Source organism: Chondrus crispus, genomic scaffold (genome assembly GCF_000350225.1).
Source record: "Chondrus crispus Stackhouse genomic scaffold, scaffold_212, whole genome shotgun sequence".
NCBI classification, from domain to species: domain Eukaryota; phylum Rhodophyta; class Florideophyceae; order Gigartinales; family Gigartinaceae; genus Chondrus; species Chondrus crispus.
Genome location: NW_005179086.1, coordinates 94448 through 112202, shown reverse-complemented (window position 1 = coordinate 112202; position 17755 = coordinate 94448). Strand labels below are relative to the sequence as shown.

At 51.3% G+C, this 17755-nt stretch overlaps 7 protein-coding genes; 3 read left to right on the top strand and 4 right to left on the bottom strand.

Annotated features, from left to right (window-relative positions):
• Positions 1–277: 277 nt before the first annotated feature.
• Positions 278–1795, bottom strand: CHC_T00009478001 (Putative plastid geranylgeranyl reductase precusor). XM_005715316.1 is given in 2 exon segments: positions 278–388; positions 389–1795. The coding sequence occupies 1 exon segment, from the start codon at positions 1793–1795 to the stop codon at positions 389–391; it is 1407 nt and encodes a 468-aa protein (XP_005715373.1). The 3' UTR covers positions 278–388.
• Positions 1796–3480: 1685 nt separating this feature from the next.
• CHC_T00009065001 (40S ribosomal protein S9) lies at positions 3481–4629 on the bottom strand. XM_005715315.1 is given in 4 exon segments: positions 3481–3780; positions 3781–4343; positions 4589–4607; positions 4608–4629. The coding sequence occupies 2 exon segments, from the start codon at positions 4605–4607 to the stop codon at positions 3781–3783; spliced, it is 582 nt and encodes a 193-aa protein (XP_005715372.1). The 5' UTR covers positions 4608–4629; the 3' UTR covers positions 3481–3780.
• A 533-nt stretch (positions 4630–5162) lies between these two features.
• CHC_T00008747001 (methionyl aminopeptidase) lies at positions 5163–6630 on the top strand. XM_005715314.1 is given in 2 exon segments: positions 5163–6527; positions 6528–6630. 1 exon segment carries the CDS (start codon positions 5163–5165, stop codon positions 6525–6527), a length of 1365 nt encoding a protein of 454 aa, XP_005715371.1. The 3' UTR covers positions 6528–6630.
• Position 6631: 1 nt separating this feature from the next.
• CHC_T00004081001 (hypothetical protein) lies at positions 6632–7804 on the bottom strand. Its single transcript, XM_005715313.1, has one exon. It carries the CDS (start codon positions 7802–7804, stop codon positions 6632–6634), a length of 1173 nt encoding a protein of 390 aa, XP_005715370.1.
• A 356-nt stretch (positions 7805–8160) lies between these two features.
• Positions 8161–9846, top strand: CHC_T00004080001 (hypothetical protein). XM_005715312.1 is given in 2 exon segments: positions 8161–9342; positions 9343–9846. 1 exon segment carries the CDS (start codon positions 8161–8163, stop codon positions 9340–9342), a length of 1182 nt encoding a protein of 393 aa, XP_005715369.1. The 3' UTR covers positions 9343–9846.
• A 1658-nt stretch (positions 9847–11504) lies between these two features.
• On the bottom strand, positions 11505–11990 carry CHC_T00004079001 (hypothetical protein). XM_005715311.1 is given in 2 exon segments: positions 11505–11699; positions 11700–11990. The coding sequence occupies 1 exon segment, from the start codon at positions 11988–11990 to the stop codon at positions 11700–11702; it is 291 nt and encodes a 96-aa protein (XP_005715368.1). The 3' UTR covers positions 11505–11699.
• Positions 11991–12502: 512 nt separating this feature from the next.
• On the top strand, positions 12503–12841 carry CHC_T00004078001 (hypothetical protein). Its single transcript, XM_005715310.1, has one exon. The coding sequence runs from the start codon at positions 12503–12505 to the stop codon at positions 12839–12841; it is 339 nt and encodes a 112-aa protein (XP_005715367.1).
• The last annotated feature ends 4914 nt before the right edge of the window (positions 12842–17755 follow it).

Sequence of the window (17755 nt, the reverse complement as noted above, 5' to 3'; positions counted from 1 at the left end):
TTCTCGCCTCCCGAAGTCGAATGGCGACAGCTTCTGATTGCTCCTGAATGCTGTGGAAGGAAACCTTTTGGGATATACATGTATAGAGAAGGGGATTCATCCAAGACCTCTAGTATGAAGCGTACGACCTCCAGAGATCAGTCTTGAGAGACACAGGTCGATCGCCCACCATCCTACTTACGGAGGACTGCAGCCTACTGCAGAATAGGGATCATTGCTTCGCGGTATGAGGGAGCACTTTCACGGACAGTACTTCTGAAGGGAGACGGTGCTTTGATTTGGTGGAAGAAATTGTTTTAGTAAAGTATCGGTACAAAAATATCACGGCATTTGAGAGTACATGCCGGAGGGCAGTGGACATCGACGTTTCAAACCCATTACTACTGATCTACTTGAGAGTTGCTACAGGCTTCTTGATGTCCGCAGTTTCCTTAAGGTTCTCCTGCAACAGGGAGGTGGCGGTCCTGAAGAGAAGCTTGATGTCATCGACAGGAGATACAGTTGTAACAGTCTTGTACAGGTATGAGTCGAAGGTGACACGCTGGACGTAGTCATCACCGCACATCTTCACGAATGCCTCGCGAGCGGGATCGCTACGGTAGAAAATGGCCTGGAGAATGTCGAGAACCTTGTATGTAGCCCAATACTTCTTATCCCAAACTTTGAGGTATCGGTTCTTAAGGTCATTCTCAGTCGGAACAACTTCGCCGTTTTTGCTGGCGGCGATGACAGCCTCAGCACACATGCGGCCGCTCTTGGCAGCAAAGTAGATGCCTTCTCCGGAGCACTTGGTCACGTAACCAGCGGCGTCTCCGACCAGGGCCACACGCCCTTGGACGCGGCGTGGCCGGGGATGTTCCGGGATCGGGTGCGCCTCAACCTTGATGATCTTGCCTCCCTCAAGCCGTACTGCGGCACGGTCACGGATGGCCTTTTGGTACTGCTTGATCTTCGGTCGGTTGATGACAGTTCCAGTTCCGACACCGACATGATCGTGCTTCGGGAACACCCAGGCGTAGAAGTCGGGCGAGACGTCATCGCCAACGTACATCTCGGCGAGTTCTTCATAGTAGGCCATCTTCTCGTCCGGAATCTTGATTCGCTCTTGGAAAGCAATGGCGTAATTATAATCACCAGCGTCGATTTCCTTGGCGACGCGAGAGTTCGCGCCATCAGCACCGATGATAACATCGAAGTCCAAGCTTTTCGAAGGAGATTTTCCCTCGACCGTCTCGGCGTAGTCCGAATAGTGGAGGGTGTACTTGCCGTCGGGGGTGGTGGGCTTGTCCAACTTGGTGACAAGGCCATTGACTGATGTGGCACCTAGGCTGACGGCACGATCCCTCAAAAAGGAGTCCAGTACTTCTCTTCGGAGCATACCGATGTATTCATGCGGCTTGAGAGTCTTCCCGACATCAACCTCCACGTTAGTGGGGGAGATCATCTTCATCTTGCGAACTTTGCGATCAATGATGTCAACTGGAAGATCGAACTCGTCAACCATGCAAAGGGGGATGGCACCACCACAGGGCTTGCAGTTGTCCATCTTGCGCTCGAAGAGGTATGTGTCAATACCACTTTCGGCCAGAGTCTCGGCGGCGCAGGCGCCGGCCGGACCACCGCCAACGACGGCAACGCGCAGCTTCATGTCAATAGAAGAGGCACCGAAGCGAACGGGGGTGACGGCAGCCACGGAGGCGCCTGCGAAGACACGACGGGAACAGAGGGGAGATCCATTGAGGGATTGGCTGCGGATGGAAGACAGGGACGCAGGTGTGAAAGTGATGAAAGCCATAGCCGAGGCGTCGGTGCAAGTCGATAAGGTAGAATGGTGCGAAAGAAGGCAGGTGGCGAGCGAAATGGGGAGTGGGCGCGGGTGGGAAGGCCGGAATTTATGCGATATCACGAAGGAAAAGAAAAGAAAAGCCCTTGTCTGGCGCGCTGTGCAGATTTACAGAAATCTATAAATGTGGTGGAGATCTGGGCGGGCGCGTGAACGAGGTACGGTAGATTTGGGATTATACTGGGATGATAGGCGGACAGATTGCAAGCGCATCCCAGGGCTGTAAGTCTGGTGCTATGCGGCGTTCCCCCCGCCCGCCTCAACTCCGCCAGCAGCGAGCTCATCGAGCGCATCACGACAGCCACCCGATCCCGTTGCGTCTCCTCACCCAGATCTCGCCTCTCTGCCGCTGTCTAAAGTCGCCTCCCTGTAGAAGATCGCTAGAGATGCGTTTTTATTGGCTGTATTCAAGATAGGTCCTAGTTTTTCGCCAATCATCGCCCCTGATTTCGGGATATAATCTCCAAACGTCCCTGCTTCACAACGTGCTACTGTACCACCAAAGGTGGCCCAGCAAGCCGCTGAGGGTCGCCCCAACTCTCACCTCGCTTCTTTCGCAGCAATAGGGCTCAACTCCTTTGTCTCATGGACTTAATAGTGTGTCAGGTAATATTGTATTGCACAGCAGTTCGTCTGCCGAACGCAGACTTGCTGGGCGTCAAGCTTCGGCATGCATGCTCTGAAAAAATGCCACACGCGCAGATGTCGCTCCAAACTTCAAACATGGAGGCGTTTCTGTAAACACAAGTCACATTTCCTGAAAATGAGCCACAAATCTGAGTGTCCTGAATTCCAAAATACTGTAGCGGCCACGTGTGACATTCTGGTTGTGTTCAGCTGCCACGTGGATCGGGAACACATGAGCCCGATCCACGAAGTTGGAAGATGCAATTCCCGCGTATACTGTAGTCACCACTCATGTCTCTACTGTGGCTGCAATGCAGCTGGCAGGTGGGGCGCAGCCACTTCGCACCAGATGAGAAAACTGCAGTACATGTACTCACAATAAGAGACTACTATCGTCGATAAATGATCGTTTCATTGCGACCTTGCACCGTCCCTTGCAAGTGGCAACTCGAGCATAGCTCAGTTCGCCTCATCGGGTGCAAGAAGACATCTGCTGCACGCAAAAAAAAAGAACTATCTGATTGCTGCTCACCACTTATATTTGCACACATGATACATAAAGTTGCCGATACAGCTAACAGCGACAGGCACAAGTTAGATGCAAGTTTCTCCAAAAAAACAATTTTATTGCAGGTCGCGATGTACCAACCAATTCGAAAATTAGAGTACACCTTCTTCGTGTAGTGTGCGCCGGCTGGGGCTCTAGTCTGCTAATTGCTATCGATGATAGCAGGCGCCTTTGTGTCGATCCCTGGTCACTGGAAGTTAGACATCCTCGTTCTATAAGAATTTGAACGTGGTTATATTCGGGGACTTCGATGGGCACGTGCTTCGGTTCTAGAAACTACGGGACCCGGACACATCGATACGATAGTAAGCGTAAAGATGATTTGAAATTGGGAGAGTGGGGGGTGGTCAGGATCTGTTTACCGCTTCAAATGCTTTCAGTGAAAAGTGCCATCGTATTGAGCTTTAGCTTCCTCGCTTCCCGGTGCAGCAAAATTCAATCCTGAGCAAGTAGCGGAAATTTTACTCCGAATAAATCGTTCTCTCGGTCCGCACGAAACAGCGCTGAAGCACTGAGGCACCGAAGTACCTGAGGGAGAGCTTCTGCATCAATTGATTCGACTAGCCCACAAGTCCTTTCTCCCGATTCCTCACGCTGGCGTACTAAAGTACAGGCAATCTAGTGCTATTATTCGGAAGTCGGTAGCCAATATCGATTTACAACATAAACTTCACCACTCGTAATCAAAAGCGACGATTACGAGCATCCCATAAAGCCGGCACCGATATCGCTACGAGTAGATCTACTCATCTTCCTCATCATCACCGCCACCGCCACCGCTGCTCTTGCGACGCTCAATGGCACGACGCTTAACACGACCTGGTCGTCCGCCTCCGAACGGCGAGTTCAGGGAGAAATCAATATGCTTCTGGGAATCGACACGAACCATGAAAGACGGAACATTAACCAGCTGCTTCCCGACGCGGATGTGACGCTGCCTGATAAGGCAACGAGCGTGATGGATAGACTTGGCCAATCCGAGCTTGACGACCTGAGTTTGGAGACGACGCTCCAAAAAGTCCTGGACCTTCAGCGACAGCACGTAATCGAGGGCTTGTCGCGATTCGTCGAGGAGCCCGAGACGAGTCAGACGGCGGAGAAGCGCGGTACCTTCAAACACGCGACGCGGGTCCTTTTCGTCGAGCGTAAGAAGCTCACGAGCAGCGGATCGGATCTTAGAGAGGACAAGCTGCACGCGCCAGATCTCACGCTTGTTTCGAAGGCCATACTTGCCGGCGAGCTGGAGCTCGGAGTCGAGGCGCTCCTTCTCGAACGGACGACGCGGAGTACGGTATGTCTTCGAGGCTGTTGTTCAATGACACGATTCGCCGCAGAGCAGTGAGTTGTCGCAGACAGAGCGGAAATGAGAAGATGAACATACGTTAGCTCGACGTTCGCAAGATAGATCTGTGCAATCCGCAACTTTCAAGACACTGCAGGACGTAAAGACGATGCTGGAAAGCTTCGTCCTATAGCCGCATGGATTGCCGCTTTCGCGCTTCTTCGCGTCCGGAATAGCCAGTGGAAATGAGAACACTAGGAGAACGTACTGTTACGATAATTGACCATGATTGCAAAACCTCAGCGTCGTTCTTGACGCAAAACTCGACCTGCACCTACACTCTGAGTTGCTTCTCACAGACCGATGCTCTCCAGGCACAAAGGTCACCGGCGGCGCGATTGAGCCAAGAGTTCGAGCAATCGAAAAATAAATGAAAAAAAAGTCCCGATAGCGAAAATTCGACGACGGCGATGATTTTTGGCTTCTTTTCTACAGATTAGATCACTGATCCAGTATCTAAAAAAGAACATCAGATGATTTACAGTATCTTGTCTTAAGATAATATCTTACAGTAAGAACTGTGAAAAAACAAAAGGCTACCGAAAGTACGTGTGAAGCCCACACTACACGTGTATTCGTGTTCTGCTTGACTGGACATGCGACTCAAACGCTAGTCCGTCGTCCTGCTCACCTCGCCCGTCCACGAACGTTGAACCCCTTGCACTACATGCACAAGAGCAAGGGATTAATCAGCCAAGTCTTTCACCCTCGGCTCCACTGCGAAGTTCAGTGAGAGAAATTTAGAATTTCTGCGGCAGGTGGGAATCTCTGTCCCTCGCACAATGGGCGATACAGCCGTCGAATCCCCTGTAACAGTGGAGGACCTAGTCAAGGTTTCCCTGGACACATCGCAGGCAAAGGTGCATGCGGTCAGTGGCGCATCACCGATAAGCGAACAAATCAACGGAGCAGCGGACACTGACGAAAATCAGGCCGTCTTGGGTGAGGCAAAAAAGAAGAAGAAAAGGAAGAAGAAGAAGAAGAAGAAGACCGCAAGTCCGGAGACGGAAAATGAAAATGAAGCCCCTTTACAAGCCGCAGCCCCCTCTGACCAGACGGACCCTCCAACGATACCTGTCTCCAGTTTCTTCCCTCAGAAGAAGTTCCCCGTCGGTGAGCTACAAGATTACGTCGACGCAAACTCTTATCGCACCTCATCCGCGGAGATGCGTGACAGAGAAAGAATAGAAGAAGATTTGTACGAAAGCGTGCGGGAGGCTGCTGAGGTTCACCGCCAGGTGCGCGCGTACATGAAAGACTACATTAAGCCTGGCGTCAAGTTAATTGATATGTGCGAGCGCCTCGAAAATGCATCTCGCGCTCTAATAGGAGCAAAAGACGGCGATTTATCGCGAGGCGTCGCTTTTCCGACAGGTTGCTCACTCAATCATATCGCGGCACATTATACACCTAACAAAGGCGATAAGACTGTGCTCGGTTACGATGATGTAATGAAGGTCGATTTCGGGACACATATCAATGGGCGCATCATAGATTGCGCGTGGACTGTCCATTTCAACGAGAAGTTTGATCCTTTGGTTGAGGCTGTCCGAGAAGCTACCAACGAAGGGATTAAAACAACTGGTATCGATGTGAGACTGTGTGATGTTGGAGCAGCCGTGCAGGAGGTCATGGAAAGCCATGAAGTTGAGCTCGATGGCAAGGTGTACCCTGTCAAGGCCATTCGCAATCTTCACGGACACAGCATCGCACCGTACCAGATTCATGCTGGAAAGAGCGTACCCATTGTGCGGGGCGGTGGGCAAGTGAAGATGGAAGAAGGAGAATTCTATGCAATCGAAACCTTTGGCTCCACAGGAAAGGGCTTTGTGATCGAAGATATGGAATGCAGTCATTACATGAAAGACTTTGATGCACGCAGAGTGAATTTGCGGTCCGCCAAGGCGAGGTCGCTGCTCTCTACCATTGATAAGAACTTTGGAACTCTGGCGTTTTGCCGCCGCTATCTAGACCGACTCGGAGAAGAAAAATACCTTATGGGATTGAAAGCTCTCGTGGACAATGGTATTGTCAATCCCTATCCACCATTGTGTGACCAGAAGGGAAGCTACACCGCACAGTTTGAACATACGCTAGTCTTGAAACCAACACGCAAAGAAGTGCTGTCCCGAGGAGAGGACTACTAAATTCGGGAATGGCCGAAGCTATTGCATGAATAGCAGCTGTTGCGCAGTACATGTTTGTATTAGGATAATCGTTAAAGCTATGTTGTCACGTCGCGATGAGTTTGCTATCGACGCCTCTTTGGGAGGTGCACGTTCGCGGTCACTGCTGGTGATGAGTCTGCCCTTCTCATTGGGCCCCTCGCTGGGGATGGTGCTGCGCGCATGGCGGGCCGCGCTGGAGACACTGTCGTGCGCATAGCCATCCGTGCTGGGGAAGCGGTAGGTTTCCTTATTGATGGTGAGATCTTCAGCCTCGACGGAGTGCGATGGATGTGTTGTTTAGATGGGGACGCGTACCCACCCAGAGCGTTCTCTACCCGTGCCATGCGCCCTTCGTAGTTGCTCATTCGATGGCCCGTAACGGATAGTTGTTCAAGACGTTGCTCACAGGCTGCCAACCTTCTGAAGCGCTCTTCCCACAACAACATCATGTTTTGTGCATTTTCGATTCCGGTTTTCAAGTCGGCGATTGTATTATTGTTGGCGTCAGTCAGCGTCTTGACTTCCAAACAGTTGTCATCAAAGGATGCGGAGAGCTTGTTTACGAGTTCCGTCAGCGAGCCTACATGCGCATGTAGGGCATCATAGGCTTCAGTGGTGACGCTCATTTTTCCAGCTTCTCCTGACTGCGAGTCCCTCCCATTTCCCGTGCCATGTCGATTGCCTGGTTCCATGCGCCCGCCGTCAATGGTGAGACAAGTGCCTAGCTGGTAGCTAACGAGCGTGGTAGTATCGAAAGTGTATGTACATCGACGACTGTCTAAAGCAGGTGTAGTAGAGCCGTACACCCGGCCTAGATGATGCTGACATTCGGAGCATCGGATGGGTCTGTATGTGCAACCAGCATCAAAGCCAGTGCTTGACATCTTCATTTTGCCTTCGATGACGACGGAACGGGCGGCTTTTAACGAAATAGTTTTCGACTCCAGATGGGCCTCGTACTCGGAAAGCGTATCACCCACGACGGAGCGGCACGAGCTGCATTGGAAGATAACATCGTTTGAGAGGCCATCGTCGTCCTCTTCAGGAAGGTCGGAATGCTCCTCCGAATTTGCCACGTCCTTTTCCTTCGAGATTTTTATGCTCTTATCTGGAGTGTCAGGCTTTTCGAAAGCAGACGGCAGCACTTTATCGTCCCGAGGATCTGGCGATGTAACGACAGCATCGCCCGCTTCTGTCGTTTCCGCTCCAGTCGTTCGAGTTGCAGGTTTTACGCGGCGATGACGGGACCTTGGCATTGTGACGAAGGTTAATATGTGGTCCGCCTCCTCAGCAATAGGAAGTGAAGACGAAAGCTGTGATCTCTTTCCCAACAACTGCTGGCCCTTGAAAAGCTAACGTACAGAAGCACAGTGGGCACGTCAGACCATTGGGCAACGGAAGCATCAACGGCTGTCCACGTCAAGAGCTTCAGAGTTTTGCCGCCAAAAAAGAGGCAGCACTACTGTACCGTTGGCAAACCCGTACAGAACAAGATGCATTTATTCGAAAATCTGCCACTGCAGGATATTTGTTGGAAGTACAGTAAACTTTACAGCTTCTCACTTGGCCACCGTGCCAATTCCGAAATTCAGTTACTGTAAGGATTTTCAGAATGCATATTGCAACGCACCCCGCGAAGGGTTGTGCCGCACTTGAGCACTTCGTTCTGAACATCTCTTTCACTTGTCGGACGAGGGCCAACATGCCATCGTCTTTCGCCCGGCTTAAGGTTGTGAAAGGAGACATCACCAAAATAAAGGTTGATGCCATCGTTATTTCAACCAACTCAACCTTTGACCGCGGTTCTCTCGCGCAAAGTGCACATCAATCGGCTGGCCTTCAACTCAAGTTGGAAACACAGAAGCTAATTCGCTGCGATGTAGGTGACGCCCGCCTTGCTTCAGGATTTTCCCTCCCTGCGAAGAACGTCATCTTTACTGTCGGACCAACTTGGCAAGATGGCCAGCATGGTGAGGACGATTCACTGGCAAAATGTTATACTTCTTGTTTAAAGCTGGCGGTCGAGAACAACTATAACACAGTAGCGATGCCCGCCATAAGCTGTGGTGCGAACGGATTTCCTTTTCGGAGGTCAATTACAATCGCCGTGAGAGCAGTATCTAGTTTCATCTCTGAACATCATAAATTGCATGTGACGTTTGTCTGTATGGACGAGCGGTTTCAGAACGTCCCAGACTGGTACCTATCGGAGATAAAGAAGCAAAGGCGCTCGAGGCGTATTTCTCCTGATGATCCGCGGCGACAGGAATTTCTTGAGAATCTACTGGTAGTCAAAGGGAATATTACAAAGATAGTTGCTGATGCTGTAGTGAATGCGGCCAAATCAAGCCTGCTCGGCGGCGGTGGCGTCGACGGTGCAGTACACCGTGCTGCAGGCCCTGAACTGCTACAAGAGTGCAGGAAGCTGAACGGGTGTCCAGTTGGTGACGCGCGGATTACAAATGCTTACAAGTTGCAAGCCAGATATGTCATCCACACCGTAGGACCAGTATGGGGCGGCGGGAAGCATGAGGAAGACTTTCTACTAAGAGAGTGTTATATGTCCTCATTGGAACTTGCGAAAAATCACGATTGTCGAACGATTGTGTTCCCGGCAATCAGTTGTGGTGTATACAGCTTCCCGTTTGCAAGAGCCACGGGTATTGCGATTGATGCGGTGCTTGACTTTAAAGCCGAGCATGGGGACCACATGCAGGTTTCCTTTTGTTGCTTCAGTGAGAGGGACAAAAATATTTATCTTTCTGAGATGCAGAAGAGAAAAGGACAAGACTGAGACCCGTTCCTAAGTCCGGGATGATTGTCTCCGAACGAAATTCTGTCGCATTGAAATACATAAACAGAACAAAATCCTCCGTAGCTACAGTGCGTTTGGGGCACAGCAATTGGCATATGGACTGAACTCTGTGCCTGTTCTCCCTTTGTACGGACAATCGCAATGGCCACGACAGGAGACCGAGCCCATACGGTGGTGGTCATTTCGATCATTTCTTTCCTATCTCACTTGTTCATTGCTCCCTGACGCGAGGATTTGTGACGGGGCCCATAACAATGGCTGTTCGTTTCCTGTCATGAAAGTATTGGATGCAGTAGTCCTGATGGAAGACTTGCTAAAGGAGCGAGCTTCGATTTGAGAACCGTTTCGGTCATGGTTCAATAGCCGGGAAGCGTTTTACGGTAGTTGGTCGTGGTGGGAGCCTTCTGGCGTTTACACTAGATTCAAGAGCTCTTGCAACTCCCGTTACGCCCGATCGTTTAGTAAAGTAGCACATCTGCGGCCCCTGTCGCGCATGGATCAGCCGCTACAACGCCCGCAAGACCTGACTGCGTCTTTCCTTCATGATGCGCTTCATGACGCGCGACCATTCTGCATCCCGGGCTGTCCGCACGTGAGTAGAAGGGTACTCCCGTCTCGCGCGCTGCCGAGTTGGTACCCGACCCCGGCAGGTTCCGGAGGTATCAGGCTCGAGCGCTTCGAGGGTGGGGAGGGCAGCACAGTGCAGAAGTGCAAAAACCGGATCAACGTTATGATTGATTGGCGGACAACAGCACACGCATTCATCGCTGTTCGCCGTGTTATTCGTACAGCATTCCTTTTCCCTCCACGTCGACACGTGCAGTTGAAAAAGCGACATTCTGTACGTACATTGCACAGTCCATGCGGTATCCGCAAGTACTTTTGCTGCCCTGTCGGCAATGTGGATAGGTCGAAGTTGCCACCCATCGGCATCTAGCACTATTCACCGGGGAAGCGTTCTCACTTGTGCTTCTAGTGCCGCCCACAAGGCCCTGTAGCTTGAACTCCGAGACAATTTCTGCGCCTGCTAGAGGTTCGTCCCGGAGCAACGGTCTACATCCCCAAGGGTGGAGACCATCACCTAGGAGACTTTCATTTCAACAGGGAGGCAGTCTCGGCAGTATTGCATCGCAATGGTGAGTGACGCAGAAATGGCACAGTACGCCACTTGGGGAGGTTTCTTGATGATGCTCTTGGTTCTTTTGTATCACTACGAGATCACGCCCGCTCCAGTCAAGTCTTCGTGAACACAGATATTTGGCGCTGGGCGGCGCGGGGATTGAACGACACCATACTGTGCAGGGCAGTTTCGTTGTAGGGCACATGCTTGAAGCATAGTCCTTTCAATGCGAGGGCAATTCGAATTTGATATTGTCATGTCAAAGAGTATTCTTAGAGCCGTTTGGCACCAATGGCTGTGAAGTTTGAAGGAAGATGGGAGCGGTGATGGCCGCCGCCGTCGCTAAAGCATGCTATAAGCATTGGGCAACTGGCCGATCCATGGGACATTTCCTGTGCGCTCGCGAGCAACTCGTTAGTGAATGACTTCACTTGCTTGCCTTTGGCACTTGAATAAATCTATTAGGCATCATGGACTTGCAACACGAACGTGAGCATTCTCATTCAGACTTCATCTGTCGTGAAACTACCGGCACATTTTTGTGCTAGAGTCATGTGTCCCCGCTTAAGAGCACCCAAGCTCTCTTGATTTACACATAGTAGCTGTCCATTCGCCCGAGAGTGCCCCCCGATACTTATAACATCACTACTCGCAAAAACAACGGTTTGAAATTCGTTTGGTTTGGAGTTCGTACTTTGAAACAATTATGTCTAGTCTCACGGGAATAGAAATGGTGCATCGCTTCTCCTGTCGGGTAATAGGTCTGGTTCCACTGGGGGAACACCACATCACTACTGTGAAAAACTTCCCTCGGGCTCTGGCACGTTTAATCCTATTTCCTGCATGCTTAGTGCACATCCACAGTCTCATGTTTCAATTACTGGGCATTAGTCTTGAGCGCTTTCTAGACCCTTCGTCGGGGAAAAAGGGTTTTATCGTATTGTTTCAGGGTCTGACCTTGACATCCTCCCAACGAAGATACATAAACTGCACTCTCACCCGCAATGGCTGCGGTCCAGTACGCTAGGAAAATCGACGGGAACAGATGCAGTAAAGCTGTAATGTCGCTAGTTTATTTATGAGAAGAATGCTATAGAGCTCATTGCAACTCTTTGGCCGAACCTCAACGGATAACTTGGTCACTTTCTGCCCGCTACTCAATTCACGTGGTACTTTCGTCCTGAACACCTGCTGAAAGGCGTTGTCCGATGAAGATCTAGAGCTTTGTGGTGCGCCTAACCGAAACAGACTCAATAATCCCCTCAAGCTTGGTCGAGAGATTCTTGAAATGCGGGGTCTGGTTGTGTGCATCGAGATGGGCTTCGGATTCCCATGTCTCATGGAAAACGAATACCTTGGGATCTTGACGGTCTCTGTGAAGATCGTAATTATGGCAGCCTTCTTCCTTTCGTGAAGGCTCCAACATGGCCGTAAGGGCCTCTAGAACCTGATCGATGGAGTCAGACTTGGCCAAGAGTGTAGCGAAAACGACTACTTTGTCAGACATGGTTCAAAGTCGCGGATGCTTTTCCGGAAGTACGTTGGTAGGATGCGCACGGTAGAGAGATCATCGACTGGAATGGATGCATTCTGAGAAATTCAGCACGCCGTTGCAAGCGACGGCAGCTTTATATGTGTTTTGTAGATTTATTGGAAAGAGAGCCCTGACGCTTGAACGGCTATTGCGTTTGAGATGATGGATCATTATTGTGAAGGTTGATGAGATGACCATTTGTCCGAATCTGAGGGAGGGTCTTAACTTGCCCGAGTTTGCCCGGGTTTGCTTGCCCGGAGCCATGATTTGCACTACTATTGGCTACTGGGCGTTAATATATGATTTGAAACTAAGTACGACCCTACACTGCAAGCTCAAGTTATGTCAGTGTGTAATGACAAATGTCAATCATATATTGGCTACTTTTGTAAGTTTGTAACTTTCGAATTTGGACGCTGTGCTCCGGTGGACGCAGTGCTTGCCCCTTGCCGAAAACATCCTCAACTCCCCCTTTGCAAAAATCTATGCACCTGCCATCTCGCAAAGGCAACCCAACTCTACGAAGCACCTCTCTGCCGACTACTTTCCTGAAAATGGCTTCCACACCTCAATGCCACGTGCGCCGTTCTCCGCGCCTCTGGCGCATCTCTCCGACTCCCACCATTCGGAAGACGGGGGCCACCAACGCAAAGTCTCTCACTATTGCTTCCTCGTCTGCAGCGGGCGTTTCTGACCAAATATTATCCCCCCTCCATACGGTATGTACGACTGAATTCTTTGTCGTTAAAAATCCTGTTGGCTCTGACAAAGGTCCATCCCGTCGGAGATCTAAGGGCTTTGTGAATTTTCGGGGTCGAGGATAGTTTGAAATAGCTTGGTGCAATGAAAGGAGGGAGAATAGAGCTGCGGTTGCGGTTAGTGCGGTCGTAGCAGTGATGATTCTATTGCCGTGCATTGCGTAGGAGTGATTAGATTGAGAAGAAAGGAGGGGAGGCGAACGGCGATACTGGGCAGTGGTTGTAGATCCGTTTTTTGACCAAACAGCGCCGGCGATAGATACGCTATCCCGCGGAGTAGTAAGGAGAGAAGTAGGGGGTGAGATCAATTATTTATCCCGGTGATCTGGGATCACCCGCAATGGCCACGTTCTGGGTCGGAAGCGAGCGACGCTGCAGCGTCTCGCGTCCTTGTCTACCGGTTGAGGAGGACATACGCACCGTGACATACGGGACAAACGTAAGGCCCTGATTTGCCTGCACTACCGCGGCGACAATTCGGGCAACAAGCTTAACAAAATCGAACACAGTAGGGCAAGGCCCTTATTTGTCTGCACTACTGTGCAGACAAATCAGGACGACAAAGTTTACTCGAGCGTACTATAGAGAACACTACTGACGATGCGACATACCAAAAGTAGTCTTAGCGGTAGTGATTGTTCACATTAATAGTGAAAACGCCCCCGCTGATATTCTGGACGCCAGATAAAAGGCGCATATTACTGTCTTCTTTTTCTGTGCCACCTTCCTGAAAACATTCCTCCACCTCGTCGCCTGCCGCTAAGTTTTCTTGTCCGTCCTGCGCCGCCTGCTCTTCACACCCGACCTCCACCTTCTGACGTTTCGCATTTGAGTCTCCAAAAATTGCGGCTTGTTGCTGCATTCCGAGAGCACCTCGTAGGTTGTGGTAGTTTTTCAATGACGACAGATCACGGTGTCTTGTTCTCATTGCAACATTCACATCGTTCTGGCCGTCCTCGAACAGCAACGTCACCACAGAGCCTCTCAATCCATGCAACGTCATACCTTGCTTGACTCCAGTCCCTGTAATTCCCTCCTTTCTACAGATGCTCCCCACAATACGTGCAAATGCATTCCGGCCTAGGTGCTGGCGCTTGAAAAAGTTTTCAAACGTCGTTGCGCGAGCATTAGCTGCCAAAAAGAATCGGTCGCTTCCGCAATCGAGCGAGTTCCTAATTCGCATGCAGTCTTCGAGATCCTCAAATAAATTGAGCTTGCCGCCGAGACACGTCCTGTTCCAAACGCACACCTCCTGAGGCTTGTCCTGGACAGCCTTCCACCCTCCCGTCGCCGTTTTCGAAGCACCCACGCGGCTGCCAATAACTCCACATATTTTCCACACCTGCTCCCCGCCACAAGTTATTTTCTGCACTTGTCCAACTGTTAAATGCACCAATGCAGAAGGGCGCATTGCTGTGATCAATGCGACACTAAATACTAGACGTGCTTGAAATCCCAGGGGCGTATCGCGGTCCAGCAGTGGCGACTCATAAAGCTTGATGACGTCTTCTTTCGACAGTACGTTGTGGCTCTCAGCCACAACTCCCGTCGATTGCTGCAAGCTAAACTTGTTGTCTAGCACAGCCATGAGCCCTTCTGCTGGACAATTGAAAACATCCCCTTCGAGAAGCTTTAGATCATAACCCCACTCATATTTGAATGCTCTTTGAAGCCCTAAAATGTAGCCTCTCATAGTAATTGGCTTGACTTCCTCACCGGACTTCGACCGGTAGTTTACAGCGAATTCAATGAGATGGAACCGTACGGTATTTAGCTGCTGGGTCGTCCAAGCAGTGTGGTGCGCTGGTATGTGGCTGTAGTTGCAGTCAGGAAATACGGCCTTCCGTGTCTCTAGAATTTCCCATTCTGAACGAGACTCGCCCATGAGAATGTGGTTGCGCAGATGCTCTTCCCTTTTGAACGCAGCATCCGAAAATCCGGGACGTGATGTTGTGAAGCGGGCCAGCGCCTTGAGAGAGGATATGTTGGCACGTTTTGTGTTGGCCGGCATACGTTTGCCTAGAAATTCAGTTGCTGCCTTCGAGTGCCGGCGGGAAGCTGATGGGGGCGTGTCAGGAACGGTCGCATGTGATCCACCAGAACCTGGAGGCGGCGTCCCTGGGACAGACGAAGGGGATGAGGGCATGTTGTGGGGCCTGATGATGGTGCGGGAGTTGAAGAGAGAATTGGGAGGGGTAGGGGTATTGAGTGAGGGCTAGGAGAGAAAGGGGAGGGGAAGGAGTTGATGGGAAGGAGTGTTGGGGAATGTCTGAGGCGGGTTTCGGGATGGTCTGAGTAGACAGCACCAGTCGCGGAAATATCATCGGCGACGACGGCGGCGGAGCCCATCGACAGCGACGGCGGCGGAAAACAGCGATTTATCATTGGTGGACTTGTGTCATACATCTACGTGGCCGAGCATTTCACTGTCAGCCGGTAGACAAGCATATTGTCCACTGGCTACAGCGTGCAGACACGCAGCCTCGTGCTGCGATATGGTGCCCTCGGCAAGCCTCGGGGCACATATCTGCACTCGGCGCGTGTCTGCACTCGTAGCCAGTGGACAACCCCTATATGTCGACGCGTCCCTCGGGCGAAGTTGTTTGACGCTGCAGCATGTCACGTCCCTGTCGATGCGTCCTCGGAGCGAATTTGTAGAACCCACAGTGTCCTCCCCGTTGTGTTCTGGCAATTTATGGCGCTGTATGCCTCTGTAAGTCAGCACCGTCGCTCTGGGACACCTGTCCACCACTAACGTAAGGGAAAGGACACCTGTCCACTACTAACGTAAGGGGAAGGCGTGTACTTACATTAATAAATTAATAAATGACCGGCAAACTCGGGCAAGCAAAGCAAACCCAGGCAAGTTAAGACACACCCTGATGCATCAAGATCACCCGACACTGTGAGTTTTTTTATGCGTTCGTGTACACGTTGTGTATGCGGGTGAAGAACCCATTGGAAGTACATCTGATCACAGCAATTAACCTTGGTCTATATATTAACCTGGGTTCAGAAATAAACTGGACCAGGTTATTATTGGTTTTGACCTGGAGGAAACAGTCTTATGATAAGTCGCCTTTAGAGTTCAAAAAGGGCGAGAACGCATGTCGCCGCCTCGATATGGTCTTTGGGAGGAGAAGCAGCTCTTTTTTGAGCTGCAGACAATAATATCCAAGCATCGTGTCCATTTCAATGGGCAAGAAGTAGAGCCGTAATTTCTTGAATACTTGTCAGCAATGTTAGAAATCAAGGTTAATCCAGTGGTTCACAAATAAACTGGACCATGTTATATCTGATTTGACCATATATTAATCTGGGTTCACAATTAATCTGGACCATGTTAAATATGGTTATAGACCTGAAAAAGGGGCCTCAGAATTAAGTTGGCCCAGGTTAATTGCTGTGATCAGTGTAGCGATCGGCTGACAGTATTTGTCAGCACGCCGAGCGTCGCCGTCGTCGCAGTGTGCACAGGGTACAGTACTTAATCGTCTACCCTGGCACCGCACTGCTGCCACCGCCTCAGGCATGTCTATTTCTCTTTCTGAGAAATTCTCCCCTTCATTCTTCGGGCGGTGACACATTCTGCGTAGCACAATCAGAGTGCTACCGAGAGCTATGGCGGACGACAACAACGACGGGCCCCAGTCTTCGCCGGTGGCTTTGCGGGCTGCTTGGGCAACTGCGAAGCCAAAACGCCGCGACTATGGCACTGTAGTTGCCGAGCTAAACTCTCTAAAGTTGGTTGGAGAGGGGAGCGTTTTCAAGCGGGATCCCCATGCACCCGTTACGCACATGGGATACTTTAAGCTCCCCCGCGGACGCCTTCCTCTCCAATCTGCGGTCCAAGGACCGACGATCCGCAAAAGGGTGGTAATACGTAAATGCGGCTGGTGTATGGATGGAACCAGGATTAGCGGCCCTTGAGGTCGCTAATGTTCATGATGGGAAAGTGGAGAATATGGGAAGGAGGCTATCGCTAGCTCAAAGTTCGTTCAAGGCTGCGCTCGAGGTACTATCGATGCGCGCGCAGTACCTTCGCGACGTCACCGAGCAAGGAATGGATGTGGCCCGATAGATGTCGTTTCTCGTGAAGCAGGGCCACGACGCTGTCTTCTCGAAGTCCTTCCGATCCGCTCGAGAAGCCCTCACGTCCAAGTTGGAGACTGAAGCGTCGAAGCAGCTCGCCAAGTCTGAACTGGAAAGGGCACGCGGTCGAGGGGCTAGTCAGAGCGGCGAGGCAAGCGGCCCCGCTGCGGAGGAGTGACGGCCCCGTTCTGGAGCAAAAGGGGTCAAAAGGCAGTCGAGGGACAACCTTTGTGGAGAGGCACATCCCTAAGAGCCGATTCATGGAGACCGGAACTTTGGGGGTCGGAGTATTTTGTTTCTGGCTATCCGGTACGGAATTCGATATATGCTGCCGGTTCCATTCACAGAAGGGGTGGCGATGGGCGAGATCTTCCAATCGGAGGTGGACAGATGGTTTGGGAGGGGGAACGTACGGAAGGGATGCCAGGAGGGGATCTACGAGGAGCTATCGACGCGGGAGACGGAGAAGATGGTGTCGCAAGGAAAGGTGGTCTCCTGGGCTTTCGTGGTGTGGCAAGGGGAGAGGCAGGAGCGAAAGGGAAGGTTTTTAGTGAACCTTCATCTTCAAAGCGAGCACTGGTCGAAGGGGAGCGTGCGCATGGAGACGATACCGTCATTCGACGCGGACCTGCAGCGCGGCGGCACGCTGATGTCGTGGGACGTGAAGAGCGGGTACAGGCATTTCTTCCTGCGCCTGGACATCCGCGACTTCTTCGTGTTCCGATACGTGGGGACGTCTCACAGGTGCATTTCGCTCCCCTTTAGGTGGGACAGATCTGTGTTATGGTTCACTAAGCTGCTCCGCCCACTCGTGCAGCACCTCCGGGAGAAGCTAGGCTACCGGGTCCTGCCCTACATAGACGACTTTTGTAATACAACGGCGCGAAG